Source organism: Penicillium malachiteum, assembly GCF_028827825.1.
Source record: "Penicillium malachiteum strain IBT 17515 chromosome Unknown utg000002l:1.0-8849297.0:1.0-8852440.0, whole genome shotgun sequence".
NCBI classification, from domain to species: domain Eukaryota; kingdom Fungi; phylum Ascomycota; class Eurotiomycetes; order Eurotiales; family Aspergillaceae; genus Penicillium; species Penicillium malachiteum.
The window spans coordinates 7,418,197-7,441,487 of NW_026643095.1; the positions used below are offsets into that span (position 1 = coordinate 7,418,197).

A 23,291-nucleotide genomic window follows, 5' to 3' on the forward strand; every position below is an offset into this window, starting at 1 on the left:
TAAAATTCTAAATCCATTGATTAAAGAAATATGGTCTATTATATTCGATTTCTCAAACCGCCAAAGTTTCATCAAGAAAAAAAGAATTCCAAACAATCCCGCCCCCAGCAACGAAAGTCCGTCTCTATTACCGCTCTCATCTGTATCACCACCGATCTGGGAGATGACTTCCTTGCAGAAGACGTGGATTTAGTGGCGACATGGGTTCAGCGTGCGTCTCGAGAGTCAATGGACCAATGTACTCTCCAATGGCGAGCCGGTTCCCGACAACTTGCAATCACAATGGGTCCTTATTCAGTGGACCGAGTCGCCCAACACGACGCAGTTTTACAAATCCGATCGCAAGCTGACCCACAAGATTTACTTGGAAGAAATACCACACCATTGGTCATATCAGGCTGCAGTGCCTCCTTTCAATGGCAATCAGACGCAGCGCAAAAATTGATCCAGCGCGAACTTCACATTTCAGAAAACAAAGCCATCTCGCCTTTGAAAATATGGGAGGAGACTGGCAATAGCATTGCTAGACACATCTGGTGAGTTGGAATTGAATTTAAGACTTCGAATCCGGAGGACTTGTTTGCCCATTGTTGTATTTAGAATTAATGATTTTCTCTCTTTCTTTCAATGCAAACTTTAGGGATGCGGCACTTGCATCAATCATTCTTCTTAAAGAATCTATCTCTGGCAATTCTCCCAACACACCCATTCTCAACCAGTTACTTGCAACCCGGGATCACCCCCTTCAGGTCGTGGAACTGGGGGCTGGCTGTGGCATTGTCGGTATTGCACTAGCCACAATGCTTGATGGGTGCAAGGTACTTCTCACCGATCTTCCGGAGGTGGAGGAAATTGTAACGCGCAATCTAGACGAGGCCCGTCTAAAGGCATCTTCGACGGTTGACTATCAAACACTCGACTGGGATGAACCACCCACGGATCTTTGCAGTCAACCCATTGATCTGATCCTAGTTTCCGACTGTACCTATAACGCAGACAGCCTTCCAACTTTAGTGTCAGTTCTTGACCGATTAGTCCGAACTTCCCCGAAGGCCTTGGTATTCGTGGCCTTGAAGCGACGACATGAAAGCGAAGCGGTCTTCTTCGAATTGATGGAATCTGCAGCCTTTAGTGCTCAATCAAGCAGTCTTCAATTGCCGGCGCAACATGACCAAACGGATCAAATTGAATTCCATTGTTATCAACGTGATCAGAATGCCCCGCTGTCATAGTTGTCATAGTTTTTTCAAGGTTCCTTTGATTTACAATTCCGGTGACCATTGGAACGAACCTGACAGGCTATTTTATGTGATGTGGGTCCGTGCACCCGGTAAAACCCACAGTGCGTCATTTTCGGGTTCTCGCCCTTAGCGGGTCTCATGAGCTCGTGTGCACGCTGCCCAAGCTGCCCAGGGTGAATGTTATACTCCTACATATACGGAGTACCTTCAGCTTTGAAAATCCCTCTCGGGTCATCCCTTTAGTTACCCGAGGGATTTTTTTTTCTTATCATGTGGGGGGAGTCAATGCGATTTCACACCGGTTATATCATACTAGGTACGCGGAGTGCCCAGGCACTGACAAGGATAATTGCCACACCGCATGTTTTTTTTTAGAAGAAACCTAATTGAGAAATCCCGAGAATCTTTACCATACTGTACATACATGGATACTGTACATACGCAGGCACCATCGTGAATTCTATACTACAGGGTACATCTGGTATACATGCATGCTGACTTAAATAAAATTAAAAAAAAATTATTATAGAATGTACCCCGTATACTCCAAACGTTCACTAGTCTAGAATCCTCGAAAAGAGGGAAAAAAATAAGAAATCCCGCATAGTGGATATGGTTTCCCAGTTTTTTGTGTGTGTTCTCCGTAGTAACTCCAAGTTCTCCGTTTTCCACTGTGAACCCTTCATCATTGATCAGTCAGCATCCTCCACCTGTGCCCAGGTTGTACTTGGTGGGCTTAAATTTCTCCTTTCTTCTCCTTTCGACTTCGTGCTTTTTTTGCCCATTCCCAGGTGAGTCCTTTTTTTTTTTTTCTAATTCTATATATCTCTATAACCAGGATCCTGGTTTTTGAGAATATCACCCTTGCGTTTTTTTGCTTTCTTTTTTTACCACTATTCCTGTTATGTGCCCTAAACAATCCGCACTGAGAATTTAAAACTCTGACGCTTCCCCTCCATCTCGCCCTCTCAACCGTCCATTTTTTTCTCTCATACTTAAATCCATTATACAAATCTGGGCACTGCCCCAAGTTTGACGCAACGTTAAACTGACCTATGGTAGCGTCACAGATCGCATCCCCCTCTTTCAAGTTTTTGAAAGAACTGCCTTAGGTATACTCCCCTAAGGCAATCGTCATCACGGCTCCACGAGAGTCGATTGTGCTTCTTAGCCAAATTGTCTCCACTCGACGTTCCCGCGACACTCTTAATAACATTCCACCGCCTGCTGTTCGCTGAGCTATCGTCCGGTGCGCCTTTTTTCACCCCGTTGACGCCCGCTCAGGATAATCCCGCATACCTTGAGCTGCCGCATAGGATTTCTCTGAAGGTTCTTCCTCTTAAGGGGGAAGGGTCTAGGAGGCTTGGTCCAGTCAACTACGGTTGCGACACTTTTCGTCCTCCCTAACGCGCAGTCGCGTAATTTCACTTTCTTATTTTCTCATTTTCTCTTTCTGAGACCGAATCCGTGCTGAGTCGCAGCTGTACGGATATGGCACCGACTGCGTGTGTTCCGCATACTGATGTATGCTCCCTCAAATCCGACATCAACAGTCGGGACAATCATGGTTTAATCAGTATTCATGCGGAGGAATTGTTGCAATCTCGGTTGGCTGCCAAGGACCTGGTTCTGGATGTCCTGAAGAAACGGGCCACCGAGGTGGATGTGGACCGGTGTGGTCCTGGGGAGGAGGATGCGTTCTATGTTGCTGATATGGGTGAGGTGTACCGCCAGCATATGCGCTGGAAGATGAACCTAAGCCGTGTCAAGCCTTTCTATGGTACGTATTTTCTTCCCGGTTCTTACGTGTGGGGTTGTTGGCACTATGAAACTAACTTATTACAGCTGTCAAGTGCAACCCCGATCCTGAGGTTCTTCGCCTGATGGCTCAGTTTGGTAATGGGTTTGACTGTGCTTCCAAGTCTGAGATCGATCTAGCCCTTCAGACGGGCGTCGATCCTAGCCGTATTATCTATGCTCAACCTTGCAAGACCAAGTCTTACCTTCGTTTTGCGCAAGAGGTTGGCGTCAAGCAGATGACTTTCGACAATGCCGACGAGCTTTACAAGATCAAGGCCCACTTCCCAGGTGCGGAGCTTTATCTCCGTATCCTGACCGATGACTCGACCAGCCTGTGCCGATTGAGTATGAAGTTTGGCGCCTCCCTGGATGTGGCCCATCAGCTACTCCAGCTCGCTCACCAACTCGAACTGAAGGTCGTTGGCGTTAGCTTCCACGTTGGTTCCGGCGCTGAAGACCCCCGTGCTTTCCTGAAGGCGGTTCAAGACGCTCGTTTGGTGTTCGACCAGGCGGAAGAGATTGGCCATGAGTTGCATACCCTTGATGTTGGTGGTGGTTTCTGCCAGGATACCTTCGAGAAGTTCTCTGGCATCCTCAGCGATGCTCTGGAGACTTACTTCCCGCCCAACGTCCGCATCATTGCTGAGCCTGGTCGTTACTACGTCGCCAATGCCTTTACCCTGGCAGCCAATGTGATTGCTCGTCGCGACGTGCCAGACCCGCTGGACCCTACGCGGGATGCGTACATGCTTTACCTGAATGATGGTGTCTATGGTAATTTCTCGAACATCATCTTCGATCACCAGCACCCCGTTGCTCAGGTTCTGCTGTCCGCTGCCAACTCTGAGCAGAGCACTCCGAATTCTGCGACTTTGGAGACTATCTCTTATTCGATCTGGGGCCCTACCTGCGATGGCATCGATGTGATCACTGAGCGCATCGATCTGCCTGGTCTTGTCAATACTGGGGACTGGCTCTACTTCGAGGAGATGGGCGCTTACACCAAGTGCAGTGCCACTCGCTTTAATGGTTTCTCTGATAACCACGAGGTTATCTACATCTCGAGCGAGACTGGTGCTTCTGCCCTGCTCAACTATTAATTTGATTTCTATTTTTATTTTTTATCTTATTTTTGTGTAATTCTGTACTTGTCTTGCATGTTAACGCAGCTCTGTGTTATCGTTGTAAGCCTCATTTGCTTTATGTTTCTGTTTCAAATTTTCTATTTTGATTCACTTTGGGCAAGCCACGAGAATAATCTGACTTGATGCGTCGGTTTTGTGATAGATTGAGTTTAGATTTAGAAAATTTCGCCTTTGTTTCTGCAATTCAATTTCAAGTTTTTCGCGTTGACTTTGATCGTTTCCGAAACTTCGTCTCTCAACGTCTTAGATCTGGTACATCGCTGATATTCCATTTTCTGTGTGCTTTTCTTTCACTTCAGGGCTGCATCTCAATTGAAGCTCTTCCCACCTATCAATGTACCACCATATGCAATCTAATAGAGCCCATGCTTGAGGGACTTGCAGTATCTTCTAATGGCAAATTAATATCATGACACACCTAAACTACTATTGGGATTCACGGTGAGAGCATCCGATTTCACCTGGGCATGAACTCTATATCCTTATTGAGCCTCGTGCAGGTCTTGGATGTCTCCAATCTAACCGTTTAGAACCTGGGGTACTCTTGTGGGGAACCATCCCGTGTTAAAGTACGAGATATCCGACATCACCCTTCATTACTTCCGATCGGCTTCTCCGAATCTATGTCGGCTCTGCGAAAGTCAAATTCTTATCCTTATTTCCAGTGTTGGGATTTTGAGGCTTGAATTGAATTGATGTCTTTTGAGTTGGATGCATCTATGTACGTATACGGTATACTACCATCCCTTGCAGAGTACATGCAGGACTCGTTTACGTCAACACTGCATTGCACATATTCCAATAACGTTTAAAAGAAATAAAGATGAATTTCTTTTATCTATTCGAATATGTGATTCATTTTAGAAAGATGGAACTTGAATGAGGAATTACCTGCTAGAAAGATGGATTTGAACCAACTAGTAGATACTAGTATCCATCCGAGACCTAACGCTAAACCACTTGATCCCGAGCCAACTTCAAAGGATATCCGAAAGGATCTCCCGGAGATCTTTTCCCAATGTTCAAAATCGAGTTCTTTTACGTCCACGGTACGACAAAGCTTCCCCGCTAACTCGTACTAGAGAGTTAATTGTTATAAAAGGATATGAGTCCCCAGGTTTGGCTAGGGATCTAAATCCGAGTCCTATCCGAATCATTCCAACGCAAGACTAATACCTTATCCTCGCCACGTTATATAGTCCTTGTCCTCGAGAAAGAGCTCCAGCACTTCAATCAAGGAAATCATGTCCGACATTAAACCTATCTTCGTCTTTGTTCCTGGGGCATGGCACACCGCCGACGGCTTTGATCAAGTTCGTTCCTTGCTCATGGATCAAGGATACGACAGCGAAGCTATCTCGACACCATCTGTTGGCTCCAGTAATCCTGAGAATGGGCTCCACGCAGATATCGAATACACCAAGTCTGTTATCAAGGGCTTGGTAGATAGTGGCCGCCAGGCTGTGGTTGTGAACCATTCTTATGGAGGGATAGTAGGAGCTGGGGCGGTCGAGGGACTCGGATATAAGCAGCGAGTTGAGAATGGCCAGACTGGGGGTGTGATTATGGTTGTGTGGATGGGAGCATTCGTTGCGCCTAAGGGCCTGTCATTGTACAATATGCTTGGAAATCAATGGCTTCCTTGGATGGTTCCAAAGGTATGTATACTCACGGTATTCTGGATGATTATTTTGTGATTTCTCTGAACTAACAATTGGTTTGATATAATTAGGATGAAGAGGGATACTGTTATTCGTCTCAAGAAGAGGTCATCTTCTATCATGATATGACAGAAACGGAACAGAAGAAATGGATCTCGAAGCTCCAGCCGCAGACGTTGAAATCCTTCCTTGAGCCAGCAGTTTATGAATCTTGGAAGGATATTCCTTCTATGTACATCTACTGTGTTGAAGATCAGGCCTTGCCCATGGTTGTCCAGGAGGGGTTTGTCAAAACTTTGAATGAGCCCGTGAAGTTCCATATTGATGCTTCGCATTCGCCGTTTTTGAGCAAGCCGGATGAGGTTGTGAAGGGGCTTGAGATTGCGGTTGAGGCTGGGCAGACAGCTATTGAAGTACGATGAAACGAGTAGTGAGAGTATGGAGTGATTGAATTAATGTCATTTAGCTTTCATCTTAGATTTATTAACTTGAAATTATGGCCTTTGTTGTTTGCTTTTCTTACTCGATTCTTAGTAGGAACTCATCAACCTGACTTGACCTTGACCTGAAACTCATGCCCTGGCTTTTACATCTACTCAAGACTCATATCGATTTAAACGAGCTTTAAATCAACCCTTAAGACTAAAGATGAACATTCTCCCATACTTCTTACCATACTAAACCTCCGCCTTACCCTCTTCCTCAACTGCCACTGCCTGCACATCCTCAAAAATATCCAACGTCGCCTTCCCAAATTTTCGTGCTGAAACTCCCTGCTCAAACAAAATGTCCAACTCCGCATATGTCCTCCCCTTCGGTTCTGGCAGCCTAAAGTACGTCCATATAAGACACAAAAAACAGGTTCCAGCCCAGAAAAAGCCCGCTTTCCCTTTCCAATTCCAATACGTTGGATTGATCATGTCCGGGGTAATAACGCCGTTTATGGTGCCCTGAATATTATACGCAATACGTGCAAGCACAATAGTCTTTGTGCGGAGTCGGGAAGATGGGATTTCAGCCACAACAGAATAGCAGACAGACCCGATGGTAATATCGTACACCAGCGTGAACACAAGCAGCAAACTGCCTGTTGCATAATTGGCGGCGCTGGTATGCACAAGACTTGAAATACCTACACTCAGCATCACAATTACTAAACCGGAGAGCCCGCCGAGATAGATGGTGCGTCGACCCAGATATGCCATGGCCCACCAGGAGAAGAAAACACCGATAATAGCCAGCGAATACAGCGCCATAGAAAAGTCAAATGAGATAGTCGTCGGCAGCCCGGCCTGCTCAAAAAAGTACGACGCATAACTCACTAGCGACGCCCCTGAAGCCGCCTGAGTGACCCATGCGATGCACGCAATCTCCGTGCGCCGCAGATTTATGCCTTTGAAACAATCCCAATACGACGTCCCCGCCGACAACTCCTTTTCGATTTCATCACTGTGTTTAATCATGGCAATCGAGTTGTCCAGCTCAGCGTCTGTTGGGGATGAAGTGAGGCGACGCAACGATTTACGTGCGTCGTCGATCCGCCCCTTGCGGACGAGCCACCACGGTGATTCCGGCGAGAAGGCGATGCCCAAGATTAAGGGTACGGGCCACATCCATTGCAGCGCGAAGGGGATGCGGTATGACCATTGTCCGGAGCGCGAGAGCAGGCCGCGCAGCACGCCGGTAGCTAGTAGTTGGCCGACTCCCCACATCATGTTCACGTATGTGGTGAGATAGCAGCGGAGAGCAACGGGGCAGACCTCTGCAGCGTAGGAGGTAGTAAGCGTCTGGAAGACGCCCCAGGGTATGCCCATGAGGATCTCTGCAGCGAGTAACGTCTGGATGTTTGTGGCAAAGAAAGAAATAAAAATAAACCCGCAGAGCGCGACCAACGTGCCGATCATAGTCCTCTTCATGCCAAACATCTCCGCCAGAATACCGTTGATAAACAGTCCCAAAATCTCCCCAACGCGCGCCCCATTCGATAGTCCCGATTGCCAGGGTGCGGAAACCTGGTACGAGCCCGGATCATTGGCTTCTGGTTTACCAAATTTTTTCTGGAAGGAAGGATAAGCAAAGAAAGAGGAGACGAGCACAGTGTCGTAGCCTTCCATGATGATTGCAGTGGAGAACAGAATGGACCATGCGACGGCCTTGGGGTAGCGTTTGATGGCGTCCCGGATTGAGAGGTTATGCTCGGCGTCGGTGGCGAGTTTGGCCTCGCTGCTGAGGACGGCGACTTTGGGGTTGGATGTTGCGAGCGTGTGTACCACGCTGGTATTGAGGGTGATGTGGTCTTGATCAGAAGACATGCTGTAGGTTGGGTTTGCTGCACCTGGGGTCACTCCTCTCTTTTTCTTTCTATAATCTGGGATAGGTTGGGCAGAGATCTCAACTTATATAAAAGACGTTGATTTTAAGTTGCATAATCTCCCTTGCTCTCTATTACGTGTAACGTGCGTCTGCTGTGCCCTAAAAAGCATGTATAGCACGTAAACACTGCGGAAATATACACGATTTTGCCGACAGCAATATCCGGTGTCTCCCGGTTGATGGCTGCGAAAAACCCGCGCGTTTTAATGCGGGGACAGTAAGATATTTAATTATTTCACGTGTCGCCATGGTCGTTCAGGATGATGAGCTCGTCGGCCAATGACTGTCATATAGTCTGGGGAGGGGTTTATTAGCTTCCACTAGTAGCCTCCCCGGCTTTCGTGCCGAATGATACTCCGCACATCCCAACCTCTACCATATAGGTTGATACAGCTCGAAATGCGCGCGCTACTTATCTACAGCCTGCTTGCTGTAATTCCAGCAATTGCCTGCTCTAGTAATGGTCACTACCAGCAGCAACCTCTGCAAAACTTGAACGTGCAATGCCGCGGCGATCGCCCCAACGTCGTATTCATCCTGACCGACGACCAGGACACACACCTCAACTCGCTCGACTACATGCCCCATGTGAAAAGACATCTGCTGGACCAGGGGACACACTTTAAAAAACATTACTGCACCACAGCTGTCTGCTGTCCGTCGCGCGCGACGCTGTGGACGGGCAAGCAATCGCACAATACGAACATTACGGATGTCAGTCCGCCGTATGGTATGTATCCCAATCACTACAGAATTTGCAATTGATCGATTAACTGAAAATTGGTGTAGGGGGATGGCCCAAGTTCGTTAAGAATGGCTTCAACGAAAACTACCTGCCCGTCTGGCTGCAGCAGGCCGGCTACAACATGTACTACACGGGCAAGCTGTTCAACGCGCACAGCGTGAACAACTACGACGATCCAGCGCCGGCAGGATTCACCAATTCTGTATCCCTCCCTTCTTTGCTTTTCTTGTCGAACTTCAATTAACGGGTTTGATGTAGGACTTCCTCCTCGACCCCTTCACATACAACTACCTCAACAGCACCTTCCAGCGCAAAGGCGAGCAGCCTAAAAGCTACGAAGGCGAGTATTCGACAGACATCATCGCGCAAAAAGCGCAGGAGTTGCTGCAAGATGCGGTTGCAGATAGCAAACCGTTTTTCCTGACCATCGCGCCTGTTGCGCCGCATGGGAATATTTATATGAAGGAGAATAGTAGTGGGGTTGATAAAGAGCCTATGCTTGGGCATGGCGCGCCGGTGTCTGCAAAAAGGCATGAGCATTTGTTTCAGGGTGTGAGAGTGCCGCGAACTGAGAATTTTAATCCGGACGTAGTGAGTATAAATTAAGATTAGAAGCTGTATGGCTTGTTATTGACTTGGTTGCTAGCCCTCCGGCGCAAACTGGCTCCTCGACCTCCCGCAACAAACGCAAGAAAACATTGACTACAACGACCACTATTACCGGCAGCGCCTGCGCTCGCTGCAAGCCGTCGACGAACTCGTCGACGACATTATTGTCACACTCGATGACTACGGCATCCTCAACAACACTTATGTGTTTTACAGCAGCGACAATGGCTTCCACATCGGACAACACAGACTTCAACCTGGCAAATCGTGCGGGTACGAGGAGGACATTAATGTGCCGCTGATTGTGCGTGGACCCGGTGTAGCAGCTAACTATACCACGACGGATATTGTGACGACGCACACCGATCTGGCCCCGACATTTTTCAAGTTGCTAGGTATTCCGGCCAGAGCAGATTTCGACGGTACTGCTATCCCCGTTGAGCGTGAGGGCATTGAGGCTGTGGCGCAGCGGAGACGGGAGCATGTGGCCGTTGAGTATTGGGGGTATGCGGGTGGAGAGGGTATATTCGATAGTAAGTATTACTTTCAATCAATCAATCATCACCGGCTAATGGTAATAGAAACATTGCATGAAAACAACACCTACAAAGCCATCCGCATCGCCGGCCCTGGCTACAACATCTACTACTCCATCTGGTGTAACAACGAGCATGAGCTGTACGACATGTCTGTCGATCCAGGGCAGATGCATAATCTCTTTTCCGTCATATCATCTAGTATATCAATAGCAGGCCATCCTTTCTCCAAAATCGTCTCGCGGCTCGACTCGCTCCTGCTCGTGCTGAAATCGTGCAGCGGAGAAGTATGCCGCGAACCGTGGAAATCGCTACACCCAGCGGGGGATGTTGAGACGCTGCAGGACGCGCTGGCGGAGGAATACGACGCGTTTTATGGGCGTCAGCAGATGACACGCGTCGAATTTGAGTACTGCTGGAATGGATATGTGCCTGAGGCCGAGGGGCCCATGTGGGAGACACACGGTGTGGCGTTTGTAAGGGATGGGTTGCCGTGGTATGACTGGGTTTGATCCAACTTGGCAGATAGATGGCGCATCATTCGACAATATAACCGCTCATCGAGTGCACTGGCACCGGTTAGAATATGAAATTCTACACAGGATTGTATCAGTTGGCTTGCATACATCCATGGATGGCACGAAAGAAATTCCAGATAATGGGACAACCAGGAGCGAATCCCGCTGCCCCTGAACCTATGATGATGGTATGTCTTCTATGTCTTCTATATTACTTTGGTAACATACATATACTGAATTACTAATTTAGACTTGGCAGATACAAATAGTATATGACGGAAAGCACCGGATTCAATAGTTCTAGGATGAGGACCATTTCCAAGGTTGCAATGTTAGCGCAGTTCAAGTTGAAGATTCTGTTTAATTATTTCCTAACATTGAATCTATTCATCATTCAATGTTCAAAGACGTCTTATTCTGCGACGGAGCGTGTCTTTCCTATCAACACTAAACGGTGGCACCGTGACTTGATCACCTGGGCGTTCTAGAAGGGTCACAGTTGGCTGGGAGTTCTTTTTTTTAATTTTAATTCTTTTCCTCTTTATACCCTTATGCTTCCGCCCTTTCTCCCATATATCAATATATAATCACTACTAGTATTATAGAATTTGAATAATAGCGACCATTTTTGAAAAGTTGTTACCAGCAGGATTTACCAGTTGACTAGTGTAGATAGAGGAAAACGCGGTCGCGGACTTGCGGATAAGGAACATCATCATCCAAGGTTTATCGCCTCCTCGCATCCATCATGGTCGAGCTACATCCACTTTTAAAAAGGGCTTACTGGACATTGGCAGCTGGTGGCCTGCTCTATGTGCTTTTCGTATTTGCAGTAACCTATCCAGACTTCCAACGCCTGTATGTACTAACAAAATAATTGCCCGTCGCGAGATGCTGACCAGGATGCAGTGCTCTCTATGTCAACAAATTCAATCCTAGCTACTGGCAAGACTTGAATCAGGTGGAACAATTCGGATTCCTAAGTACAGATTCAGAGGAAATGAGTTATAGCTCACTCTTGTTGACTCTTCCCAGAAACTCAAGTCCAGCCTTTCCACTTGGTGACACCCGACAATGAGACGCTCTATGGTTGGCACATCCTACCACTCCATGTTGTGCATGAGCATGAGAACGAGCTATTGGAGAATACTCCTTCCGGGCCAGCAAAGGACTACACCAAAACAGTCGCCTTCAAGACTCTATCCAGCAATCCCAATGCCAGAGTTGTCGTGAGCTGTGAGTGACTTAATGCAAATTTAACCAAGAATCAAATGATGTTAACTTGATTTCACGGCAGTCCACGGAAACGCAGCTCACATCGGCTCCGCAAACCGACCAAATGGATACAACACTCTCCTAGCTCTATCGACTCCAGAAAATCCTGTTCATGTCTTCGCACTGGATTACCGCGGATTCGGTTTCTCAACCGGCAGTCCCACAGAAGAGGGTCTGATCACCGACGGAGTCTCACTACTGAACTTCCTCACAGCAGGGCCATACAAAATCCCAACATCTCGAATCGCACTCGTGGGACAGAGTCTAGGCACAGCAGTGACAGCCGCAGTAGCTGAGCGCTTTGCATTCGGCTCACCTGATCCTAATGCCATTCAACCTGCCCTTAAGAATGCTGAGCCATTTGCAGGCGTTATTCTACTTGCATCGTTTAGTAGCTTTGCTAATGTTATCGAGTCCTACAGTATCAAGGGATTCACGCCACCAATGCTTTCACCCTTAATTGGTTATCCTCGTTTCCAGAAATGGGTACTAAGCCATATCGTTGATCATTGGGATACGGCTGCACGGGTGGCTCGTATGGCTGGGATTAATCCGGCACAACCCGATGCATCTGGATTAAAATATTCTCAGAAGGATCTTGATCTTACGATTGTGCATGCTATGAACGATGCGGATATTCCCTGGTATGAAGGTCGTCGAGTTTGGGTGGCTGCCACCGGAGAGAACATTGAAGGGGCATCTGGGGCGCTAGTTTTTGAGAAGATCGAGGCTGGAAGTCCCAATCAAATTCAAGTTTGGGAGAACAAGTTCATTGGTGAGGATGGGACTGAAGTTGTGAAGAGGGTTCGGTGGGAGCGTATACGTTATGGAGGTATGTGATATTTGCAACGTGGAATAACCATCCTACCATGCAAAGCTTTCTGCTAACTTGAGCATCAGGCCACAATCGTGTTGCCTCATCTTCTGTGGCTGGTCTAGCTGTTCTGAGGGCTTTTGAAAATTAAACCTGGTGCTCAAACGCTCGGAGATCTGTAGCAACTACAGATGACAAGACACGAATGTCTTCGCCTCTTTACAGATACTTGATGTTATGAAGCTTACATGGTCAAAACAATAGAGGCCACGGCCATTGCAAAATAGAACAGATCTAATTCACAAAGAATCCTTCCAAATTATCGGTATATACACGGTCGGTGCAAGACACTTCGCTCCCCCTCAATGTCCCGACTTAGATCGATTCTTCGAGCCTGTACGGCCATGACTTGGTTGATCGCTTGCACGGTCCCAGGATCGGTACTCTGACCGCTGTCGACGGGAGTGACGAGCAGGGGCTCCACGACTTGTCACATGCGAATGGTCTGTTTCATTGGTCTCTCCGTTATGGCGAAGATTGAGGATTTGAGCGAGGTTCTCGGCAGAACGGTATGGACTCGTAGATCGAGAAGTCATATTGTAGATTTTATAGTAATCTCTTTTATTCACAGATTTGCAGTATGTGAGATGTAGGTCGGAAGGAAAAAGAATACCTAGAATGGAGGTTTTATTTAGTGGCACGCCAGATGGCGAATGTGAGCTTTCAGCCACCATGACCACATTTTGATGTAAAAAGCCGCAAATTTACAGCAATAGGTAGGAACAATCCAATTGAGTCTCAGCAATTGAATAGAATGAGGCAAATTAACCCAAAGCTTCTAGAATTAATTAGCTAACAGATGAGTTAAGCATAATCCGACCAAGGTTAAGGTGTAAGAGTTGTTAGTGGTAGTCATAACGGATTCAGTAGAAAAGATATCTCAAGTGCTGATAGTTTGCCCAGGTGCAGGGGAATAAACTTAAAAGAATAAAACATTGTTCTAAGTTCTGTCATCTACAAGTTGGCCATGATGACATTCAAATGTTCCACGTCCGATCTGAGAATTTTATACTGGAAGTAGAATAGGAGTTCCCTCATAAATTAGTTGAGGGAGAAAGGTCACGACTCAGCCCGGCTAGCCTAACGGTCAGCGGTCTCTGACTCGATTTGAGGACAGAGGCATTGGCCAAGCGGTCTGGGTCCTGGCTGGTGGTTGAGCGTGACCAGGGGGCCGGGCAGGGTAGCGGCTTCGGCCGCGGGCAATTCTTTTTTTTTTAAAATTCTTTTTGATATTTTTATATAAAGTACCTTCAGACTCGCTCTTGCTATGCCTTTTTTCAGAAATCGAAAATAACCAATATTGAGTGAGATATCAAGGATGATATCGGGGTCATGGACGTATCAAGTGAGGCTATTCACAGCAACTCACCTTTCACATTGATGCGCGCCCGATTTTCAACATTTGAAAGTCCCTGGTTCAACTCCAGGCGCCGGCCAGATCCTTTAAATATTTTACTCAATTTGATTGAATCATCTTTTTAATCCATGGCCTGTCCATCATAACCTAGGTATGTATGTGTATTACTTAGGCCATAACGTGATATATCAGTTACTAGTACTGAAAATTGGAATAGGTTAAGCATCAAAGATTAAAGAAGTCTCTTGCTGTGGCTGAAGCTGAGAAGACTGATCCAAGGGAGTTGGACTATTGATGAATTTTGTGAAAATGATTATATGTGAGGATGGAACAGAACCTGGATTGGCCACGTCTATTGAGAGAGCCAGAATTTTACAAGAAACATCGACCAGTTCTTATTGACTTCCAAGGTTGTCAGTGTTTTGAGGGTCTATGGAGCAGTGTGGGTGCATTAATGCATACTACCAGTAAGGACTGATTCCCAGGTTGAAGCACATAGATCCATCATATACCTATACACACACATACTACTAGGTAAGCAACAACAATTACTACAACCAGCGTATTTTAACCATAAAACTAAACTCGCGTACTAATACACAGTTTAACAATGTCTATTTCACAAATTCCTCTCCCTGAATATCATTCACTTGGCGTTCCACAATGTTGTAACCATCTCCATCCAAGGCCCACAAGATGGGTCCAGCGACGTCATTACCAGGCACAACCAGCATTGATTCAGCAATAATAGAGTGAGAACCCTCCTTCCACCATCCTACCCACCAAGATCCAACGCACGATGATCTCAGCCGAGATTCTCTTACTTGGCGAAGCGACCAACCCCTCTATGAATGGCTATCTATTCCCTCTCTCCACAAAAGGCGATGTCATACCTTGACGCTAGAGCCGCCGAATCCTGGCTACTTTTCCCCTCAGCCCTACGTCAAGTTCAGCCCTACGGTTGCTCTCCAGGTCATTGAATATTTCCCTCTTCAAAGCTCTTGCACGTGTGAGGTTTCCCTCGAATAGCGAATCGAATTCCATAATGGGCTCAACGTCCGATTCTTTCTCGAATGACTCGGTCCCGCAACAACACGAACAAGATACCACGATTGACCCGGAATCTAAACAGAATGGTGTCATGACTAGCGTGAAATCCCAACTCGATCCCTTAACAGGGACGAACTCTGTCGAAGAATTCAAAGATCAAGCCGTGGCTGTTGCTGGTGAAACGGCTGCGGCCTTGAAGGAAGTCGTTATGAATACTGCAGTTCCTGTGGCTGGGGAGGCTTTGCAGAATATAGGCACTCGGATCCGGGATCTTGCGGGTGGTGTTGGTGAGGCAGTAGAGGAGACTCTTGAAGGTGAATAACTTCCATGTCCATTTGAAATTTCGATTGAGAAGTGTGGTTTTAATTTGGTCTTTCTTAGATCCTGATAGGGAGGCGCATGCTGAACGCATTGATCAGATGGATACAGAACGGATTTGTGATTTTTTACGAGAGAAGCATCAAAGTACTTCTCAACCTCCACGGACGAATTGATGAGTCAACGGGTCTATTTACTATAGTCCAAGCCGCTGGTGTTATCTTGTTGTTTAGACCATGATGTTCCGATTTAGCATGTTTGGCATTTAAGGGTGACTTTGTTTGCATCAACTGGAATTCTGCATCTATTATATAAATTTCTAGAATTATATGATGTTGGATAACTTGTTTGGACTAATTAGAGATTTGGGCTCAATCTAAGAAAATTATCAAGACATTAAGAATTTATGTAATCACCTTCGGTAACTAACTACTACAAAAGTTGTTCAGAGAAGAGTGAGAAAATTAACGCTCAAAACCTGCATTGTCTCACAGCTTAGGAGTATTGCCCATGATCACTGATAATCCCAGCCGTCTCTAAAAGCCACCGAGCACTCTCCTTGGCTGAATCACCTCCTCCAGCTTTCAGATTAATATTACGTCTTCTTTCCGCCTCTCGGGCCTCAAACTCCCACTTAGCACGCTGTGCCTGAACAGCACCAGATGCAGCATCAGAAGAAGAATCCAACTCAGGATCTGGGACAACACCCCAGATCTCCAGACTGTACAAGTCCAGACGGATCTTGGCCAGCTTGTCATTGGGCGATGAAGTACCAGGTGGTAAGAAGACACCATCATGTCTTACAGAATCGACTTGAAACTCGGCTGTTCCAAGATTCACATCTATGACAAGGCTACCAGCGCCGTATGGACTAGGAAGGGTATGTTGGCTTCGGGAGGCTGGTGGAATCTGGCAACCGATTGCAATTCCCGTTTGTGTCGAAAACCAAGCAGCCGGGAGATTGGTCTTTTGTGCGACAGATGGTGACGAATTCCCCTGAAGGACCTGGTGTGTTGGTGATAATTGAAAGAGGTAAGGCAAGGGGCTTGATAATTTGGTTGAGGATGAATTGATCGTTGACGTGGATGATTTCCAAGACTGTGGAATATACGCGCCTATTGTAACCAAGTCTGATGTTCCCTCCAAAGCACCCTGGAGAATCATTAAAGAGGAAGATTGCCAGGTCAACACGTGGTGGGAGAATGACGTGAGCGAGGAGCCGTGGGCAGAAGTGGAAAACACAGGGTGGAGGCGCGCATCACTGCGGAAGAGACTCAAAGATGGTGCGACAGATGGCAAGAAAAACGAAAGGTGAGAAATGATTGTTGGTGTCAAAATAGTTGACTCGAAACTGCCAGGAAGCATGACTATGGTTGGTGGAGGAAGTTCCTCGGACTCCTCAGACTCCTCTTTCGTTTCTTTCTCGACGGCGTTTTCTTTCTGTCGCCTTTGTGAAAGGTTTAGGTTCTTACTGAAAAGCATATGCTCAAACAATGCAGTAAGAGGATCGAATAGATATGGTAAAGAGGACGTAACCGTTCGCGCGAATGCACGGTATGAGATACCGCCGTCAGTTTCCTCTGGCGAAAAAGCAGAGATAATGCTGTCTGCTTCTTTTTGAATCGCCTCAATTCTCTCGGGTCCAAAATCCGATGTGTAGACCTTCACAGATTCCAAAGGCTTCAATGGTGCTATGACTAGCAGTAGCATCAACAGCCGACGGAACGTATCAATAGATATCCGCGTTTCATAAACAGTGCGATCAACCCGATGATCATGCTTGAACACTTCAATCGCATCAAGTGTTTCCAATGCAGCAAGAGCAAGATCGTCGTCTTCATCTTCATCGTAATCATCATTGGCCGGTTCATCAACCGAGAATCCAAGCGCATGGGACTGGATATCAGGAGCACCAGTCTCCTCTTCCGCAGCAGCTTTCCCATTACCCTCTTCAGTCTTTGAGTCTAAAATTCCAATATCCTTTCTACCAACATCAGCAAGACTTCCGAACAGCAACTTTACACGGTCCTTGCGCCCTCGTCGTAGAACTTTCCCATAGCGCTCCGTCAATAACACAACCACTTTCACCATTGCATCGAATGTCAAAACACTTGGCGCCATGGTATTCTGAAAAGGAAATGCACCCAGATATGAAACCATGCGGAAGATCACCGGGCCGGCATCAACGGGATTCTCATGGGAGGCAGAGAAACTACCATCTGGGATACCGAGGAAATCAGAGAGGGTCTTCTCATTCCAATATTTCAGTCCGCCCTGCTCAGCGGCCCGAGAAAAGAAATTATCTTTGAAATGCGTAAGCTCTAAGGGCGTAAAGCATTTTGTCGCGAATCGTTCCGCGAGAATGTAGCTCAGCTCCTCTATTTACAGTCAGATGCGGTTGAATGGGATTTAGTGCACTTGCAGGAGAAGACATAGTTTCAAGATCCTTCAATGAGACGCATCACGCGATACTTTCATATGAGACTGTTGAAACTGTCCCTATGCTGAACTCTTGAGGAAGTCAATTATACTGACCTTGAGAAGCTCCACTATATTCACTGGATTGGCCGGCACCCATATTTCGCCGAGTGCGGGGAATAGTATCCCCGTTGTATAGTTTGAGTCGGAGAGATAACTTGAATGAATGTCAAACTTGAAAAAGATAGCGAATATTCCGATCTATCCAGGTGTCAAAACCCAGTTAACGATAGTCTAGGTAACGGCGTGGAGGTGGAGAGACCGAGGTTCCAGATGACGACGGCAGATATTTCTGCCTAAGGTGTCCGTTATCAGACGCATAATCCATTTCGATTTAATTCCGGCATCATGAAGCACGGCTACATAAATTAATGACCAGTTGATGTCCAACACGTGAAGCAAAAAACAACATGGTTGTTTCACCACGGAGTACAAACAAAGAAATTCGAATTTATAGAAATATGTATTTTTTATAGTTGTTTTTCTTTTCTTTCTTAAAGCTGAATAAGAGTATTCGTTTCTGGGTATCCAAACTGCATCCAGATCCACCAACCGAGCCTGTCAAATTTACAGCATGATAATTCCAACTCCGCCCATTTGGTTCTCATCGGGTTGGTTTTTCTTGTTCACACCACCAGGGACAGGGGCTGCCCGGTAGTTGTAAAGGTAGAAATGGAGTTGACCATCACCAGCGCCAAACTTCAACTGCTCCAAGAATAGAGGGTTGTCGCTCAGAGTCAGAGCGTTAAATACATCGAACTTGGCCTAGATATAATTGGTTAGAACAAGGGAAAAGGTATGGGTGAGCAATATCGTCTTACCTTCTTGGCGCAAATCAGCGCATCGTTAATCAGTACCTGCAATCGGTCCTTCAGGGCCTTCTTGTTATCGGTGAAGGCTGTCTCGGTTGCATAGTAGTACAGGTAGGCAGCGCGGACTGTGTCGTGCTTAGGATTATCAATAACAGTAGACTCGAGGTTATAGAAGGAGACGAAGTCTGTAATCTTGTGGGTCTCAGGGTCCTCAACCACATATGACCAGATGACCTGCTCCTTGCCCTCGGCCTCCTTGTAAACGAGCCAATGTTCGATTTCTTCGCGTGTGAAAGCCTGGTTCATCTGGAAGCGATGCATGTACCGCTCGAGAAGATCGTAGACCACATCGATATCCTTAACCTCCATTGGTCGCAGACCGGGAGTCGCAGTGTTGCTTGGGAGGTGGCTCTTGGTGATCTGACGAGCCTTGGTAGAGCCGTTGGGGAGGAAGGAGAAGCCGACTTCGTACAGCTTGAGCCAGTCAAGTGGGCGGTGGTAGTAACGGCAGGAGCTGACGGGGGTCGGAAGAACGATACCACCAGTGTAGATGGCCTGGTAGATACCCTCGAGGTAGCAGCGGCGAGTAATTTCCTTGATCAGGACGGGGGTCAGGCGCTTGGAGCGCAGCTTCTTGTGGATGCAGAGGAAGTTAATTTCCGTCACCTTGATGCGCTCCCCGCGGACGCGAATATCAGTAGGTACACCACAAATGGAGGCGACCAGCTTGCGCGACTTGGTAGCGCGCACACCAACGTGCCACTCCTTTTTCCATCCTGGAGACATCAAAGCCCTATAATTCAGAAAGATATTACAGTTAGCAACGTTTCATGCGACCTGCAAAACAAGATCTAGAGGTTCTCTCACCAGTGCAGGAATGACTGAGAGTAGCTGAAACGGAACATAGCGTTGTCGTCCTCCACATAATGGTTGTTCAGCAGCTCGTAGAGCTCCTTCAACTCCTCCTCATTTGTCAAATCCAGAGTACACCACTCAAAGCCCTCAACCAACGGACCGGGAGTCTTTGAAACCTTAGCCGGGTCGATAATTTTGATCGGACCTTGCTGGATTTGCTCCTGAGATGCCTGGTCCTCAAAGCTGGGGACAGGCTGTGTCTGCCAGAACTTGTAAGAGGCCATATCCTTCTGGTTCTTTCCACCGACAGCAAGTCCTGTCATCAATTGAGAGATGTCCAGGTTAGATAGCAGCTCCGCGGCCTTGTCCTTATCCATCGACGCGAGTTCGCTCTTCAGCGCGGGGTTCATTTCCATAAGAGATTCGATCATTTTAGGAGAAAGCTTCTTCGTAGCGCCGGAGGAGCTAGAGGACGTGTCTTATTTCGCATCGCATCATTAATTGCTGTTTGGAGAAGAGGGGGATCTTCGGTTCGATCTACTTACTTTGGTTGTTCGAGTTACTGGCCTCATCGCCCTCCTCTGGGCGCTGAGGACCCTTGCCCTTGTCCTGAGAGTCTGACATGGCCGTGAATTGCGAAAAGTGAACGATCGCTGGACCTGAGAGGAAAGAGGTTGAAAGAGGGAGGATTTCGTTGGGCCCCACGTTTAACCGTATGTATCATGCGGATCGGTGGGGTAGGCCGATTGGCAACTTCTACTGATTACTTGGCTTACCCCGAATTTTGTGAAGCAATTTTAAGCCGGTAGGACAGATTTACTATTGGAGAGCATTTTGAAGCTTGAAATGTTTGTCACACTGATGTTAAAAATAGTATTGTTCCTGACTGGCATCGGGGTTACGTGGCATACTGATTACTTATCAGCCACCAAACTGCGCAGGATTCTAGAGCAAAATGAACCGAGAGAGAGAGAGAGAACGAATGGATTATAATAAATGAGTATTATTACTTTCCTTGTCCTCCGATTGGCAAATGCATTCAAATGTTCAAAATATTGTATGGGGAATCTCGAATTGTTGAAATCGACTTAAAAACCACATGGAAACACCTCTATAAGCCACCATATATCATGAAATATCCCTCAAGTGTTGATACAAGGACCAGAGACAGGGTAAATACAAAGCCAGTATGAAAGGCGATTATGCGCTCTCAGAGTACGGCTTTGTTTCAATGACATCAAGGAACCCGCCAACCAAATGCAGACTACCAGTGACAAAGGTCATAACTGGGGTCTCGTCTTTTTGCAGAGCCTTGCGTTCCTGAGCGGCCACGTCTCGCGCAAAGTCCACGGCTTCTTCGATGGTGCCAAAGACGTGGGTTTGGGCATGAGAGTCAATGGAGTTCCATGCCTCGGCCAGTGACTTTTGAACACGGAGATGATCCACGTCATCTGCATTTGTGTTCATGCTGACTAGGTCAGGTCGGTAGCCCGCCTGCTTGTAGGTCACATTGGTACAGAAAATAGCATGAGTGAAGGGTATCGTAGCTCCAAGAGCCGCGGCGAGCGTCTCATGTAGAGCAACTGCTAGTGCAGTGCTATCGCGAGTCTGCTGATTAAAGATCAAGATGCGGGGCTTCTTGGAAGCCACATCGCTTGAGGACGAGTCTTCCTGGATTCGTGAAGCAAACCATGAACCAGCCAACCTAATACTCTCAAGAGTGTGACCTCCATCGATATACCATGAGACGTTCTTCTCAGTGCGAGTTTCGCAACGGCCTCCAAGACGTGTCTTTTCAAGTCCAGTCTTGAACTTGGCAGGAAGCGGCTGAGACATAATGTCTTCAGGAATATCCGCTACTCCGGTCTTTCTCAGATACTCGGCAGCAGCCGCAACCGCCAGGGATGCATTTGTGTATTGGAAATCGCCTGCCAAGCCAAGCTTGACTTCCGTCTTACCAACCTGGAGATCGGGGTGGGGGGAGATGATATCAAGCTGGGTGCTCTTCTCCACAGCCCGCTCAGCCAACACTTTCTCTGCACTTGGAGCCTGGGGCGCGGTGAAAGCGCGAACGCCCGGCTTGATAATACCACCCTTGTGCCAAGCGATTTCTTCGATAGTAGAACCCAACATTGCGGTGTGATCAATACCGAGGCTAGTTATTGCTGTCGCTTTGGGCTTCTCGACCACATTGGTACAATCATACTGTCCTCCAATTCCGCACTCAATCACGGCGGCATCGACACCTTCACTCAGATATGTATGGAATGCCATCAGAGTCAAGTAACGGAAGTATTGAGGCTTGGTTCCTGGCGCAGTAGGGTCCTGACCCGCTGTCTTGGCCGCAGCCTCAAGACGATCCCATACTTCAAAAAAGTATTTGGCGAATTGTTCTTCTGATAGTGGGGCATTGTCGATCTGGATGCGCTCGCGTGCGAACCGGAGATGCGGGGAGGTGTAAAGTCCAACTTTGTTAATGTGCAATGCCGATGGCCCAGTCTCGGCTTTGGTGTACTGAGAGAGGATTGTTGAGATGAAAGCAGAGGTCGAACCCTTGCCTTTAGTTCCGGCAACATGGATTGGGTTTAATCGGTTCAGATCGGAGGGCTAGAGAAGTGGAGGTTCCAATGTTAGCCCCCGCATTTCAGCCTGAACAGCAATCAAACCACAACGAGAACTAAGTAATATTGCGCGAACCTTGTACCCAATGCGCTGAAGCCATTCTACAGTCTCCGGAATGGAGCGCTCATTCATTTCCTTCCTGGAAACAGATTTCCGGAGCTCCTCCACGATAGCATAGTTTGTCTGTAAGGAATTGAGTGCTACAATTGCAGCCTAAATAATGCGTCGAGTGTGAGCGAGTGCAATTATGATCATAATACGACAGGCCAGCTTCATGCAGACATGCAAATTGCTGCAACGTCCAGAGTGACTGGCGGAGATGAGCGGAAGCACATACCTCATATGTGCGAGTCATCGCGGGCGAGTGAGTTGAAACTCCCCGCCGAGGAAACAACCAAGGAATTGATCTCCAAATACCGCTCATGGACAGGTGAGAACCGTGCCTGCAAGGATTCAAGACGCAAACGGGGTTGATCGTAAGAAAAGACCCCGGTAGCTCAAAGATTATCTGGTTCAGCCGATCGTAGCTCTCCTCGGGAAGTTCATGGTTTAATGGATTGATCATCGGAAATGTCACGTGCAGTAATCTCTTATCTAGCCAAGACCCACTCTTATCGCTATCTTGTTGAATTCTTTAGTCCGGTATACGGAGTATCATAGCGCTGGGTTTATTCTGAATTTAGCAATGGAGTTGATTTTTCATTTCAATGGATATGGTAAGCTGATAATCCTGGCCCAAATATCCTCTAGCTCTTAGAGTACTGAGCAGCAAAGAAAGTGAAGTGCCACCGTCAAGGGACAAGGGCAACGTCTAGATCACACATGAAGCCATGCAGTGCGAACAAAATTGTATCAAAAAAAGTAAGGAGAAAGATAAGAAGCAAAGAGTGACACAGAGTCGAAGAATAGAAAGAGATAAGAAGAGAAGAAAAGAGGAAGAAAAGAAAAGAAGAAACAAAGGAAAAGGCTAGCATAGAAGCCGTGAGGAAGCACTAATAGTTAGGACATACAGCCATGAAGTG

The 23,291-nt window shown here is 47.1% G+C and overlaps 11 protein-coding genes across 11 annotated transcripts; 6 read left to right on the forward strand and 5 right to left on the reverse strand.

The window, feature by feature from the left end:
- Window positions 1-30: 30 nt before the first annotated feature.
- Window positions 31-1,232, forward strand: N7483_005750 (protein N-lysine methyltransferase family protein; the record flags this gene model as incomplete). The annotated part of the gene is made up of 2 exons (XM_057089187.1): window positions 31-536; window positions 641-1,232. The coding sequence occupies 2 exons, from the start codon at window positions 31-33 to the stop codon at window positions 1,230-1,232; spliced, it is 1,098 nt and encodes a 365-aa protein (XP_056949016.1).
- A 1,500-nt stretch (window positions 1,233-2,732) lies between these two features.
- Window positions 2,733-4,141, forward strand: N7483_005751 (type III PLP-dependent enzyme; the record flags this gene model as incomplete). Its single annotated transcript, XM_057089188.1, has 2 exons — window positions 2,733-3,021; window positions 3,087-4,141. The coding sequence occupies 2 exons, from the start codon at window positions 2,733-2,735 to the stop codon at window positions 4,139-4,141; spliced, it is 1,344 nt and encodes a 447-aa protein (XP_056949017.1).
- Window positions 4,142-5,430: 1,289 nt separating this feature from the next.
- N7483_005752 (alpha/beta hydrolase) lies at window positions 5,431-6,269 on the forward strand (the record flags this gene model as incomplete). Its single annotated transcript, XM_057089189.1, has 2 exons — window positions 5,431-5,844; window positions 5,919-6,269. 2 exons carry the CDS (start codon window positions 5,431-5,433, stop codon window positions 6,267-6,269), a joined length of 765 nt encoding a protein of 254 aa, XP_056949018.1.
- Window positions 6,270-6,524: 255 nt separating this feature from the next.
- Window positions 6,525-8,159, reverse strand: N7483_005753 (uncharacterized protein; the record flags this gene model as incomplete). The annotated part of the gene is made up of 1 exon (XM_057089190.1): window positions 6,525-8,159. The coding sequence occupies one exon, from the start codon at window positions 8,157-8,159 to the stop codon at window positions 6,525-6,527; it is 1,635 nt and encodes a 544-aa protein (XP_056949019.1).
- Window positions 8,160-8,619: 460 nt separating this feature from the next.
- N7483_005754 (sulfatase family protein) lies at window positions 8,620-10,622 on the forward strand (the record flags this gene model as incomplete). Its single annotated transcript, XM_057089191.1, has 4 exons — window positions 8,620-8,950; window positions 9,010-9,167; window positions 9,224-9,556; window positions 9,612-10,622. 4 exons carry the CDS (start codon window positions 8,620-8,622, stop codon window positions 10,620-10,622), a joined length of 1,833 nt encoding a protein of 610 aa, XP_056949020.1.
- A 754-nt stretch (window positions 10,623-11,376) lies between these two features.
- Window positions 11,377-12,868, forward strand: N7483_005755 (alpha/beta hydrolase; the record flags this gene model as incomplete). Its single annotated transcript, XM_057089192.1, has 5 exons — window positions 11,377-11,486; window positions 11,538-11,611; window positions 11,664-11,864; window positions 11,926-12,735; window positions 12,804-12,868. 5 exons carry the CDS (start codon window positions 11,377-11,379, stop codon window positions 12,866-12,868), a joined length of 1,260 nt encoding a protein of 419 aa, XP_056949021.1.
- Window positions 12,869-13,079: 211 nt separating this feature from the next.
- Window positions 13,080-13,313, reverse strand: N7483_005756 (uncharacterized protein; the record flags this gene model as incomplete). The annotated part of the gene is made up of 1 exon (XM_057089193.1): window positions 13,080-13,313. The coding sequence occupies one exon, from the start codon at window positions 13,311-13,313 to the stop codon at window positions 13,080-13,082; it is 234 nt and encodes a 77-aa protein (XP_056949022.1).
- A 1,866-nt stretch (window positions 13,314-15,179) lies between these two features.
- On the forward strand, window positions 15,180-15,678 carry N7483_005757 (uncharacterized protein; the record flags this gene model as incomplete). Its single annotated transcript, XM_057089194.1, has 2 exons — window positions 15,180-15,498; window positions 15,566-15,678. The coding sequence occupies 2 exons, from the start codon at window positions 15,180-15,182 to the stop codon at window positions 15,676-15,678; spliced, it is 432 nt and encodes a 143-aa protein (XP_056949023.1).
- A 319-nt stretch (window positions 15,679-15,997) lies between these two features.
- Window positions 15,998-18,080, reverse strand: N7483_005758 (TLD domain-containing protein; the record flags this gene model as incomplete). Its single annotated transcript, XM_057089195.1, has 2 exons — window positions 15,998-17,880; window positions 18,038-18,080. The coding sequence occupies 2 exons, from the start codon at window positions 18,078-18,080 to the stop codon at window positions 15,998-16,000; spliced, it is 1,926 nt and encodes a 641-aa protein (XP_056949024.1).
- A 467-nt stretch (window positions 18,081-18,547) lies between these two features.
- N7483_005759 (glycylpeptide N-tetradecanoyltransferase swoF) lies at window positions 18,548-20,271 on the reverse strand (the record flags this gene model as incomplete). The annotated part of the gene is made up of 4 exons (XM_057089196.1): window positions 18,548-18,745; window positions 18,802-19,585; window positions 19,660-20,125; window positions 20,193-20,271. The coding sequence occupies 4 exons, from the start codon at window positions 20,269-20,271 to the stop codon at window positions 18,548-18,550; spliced, it is 1,527 nt and encodes a 508-aa protein (XP_056949025.1).
- A 576-nt stretch (window positions 20,272-20,847) lies between these two features.
- On the reverse strand, window positions 20,848-22,624 carry N7483_005760 (tetrahydrofolate synthase; the record flags this gene model as incomplete). The annotated part of the gene is made up of 3 exons (XM_057089197.1): window positions 20,848-22,254; window positions 22,345-22,482; window positions 22,607-22,624. The coding sequence occupies 3 exons, from the start codon at window positions 22,622-22,624 to the stop codon at window positions 20,848-20,850; spliced, it is 1,563 nt and encodes a 520-aa protein (XP_056949026.1).
- Between the last annotated feature and the right edge of the window lie 667 nt (window positions 22,625-23,291).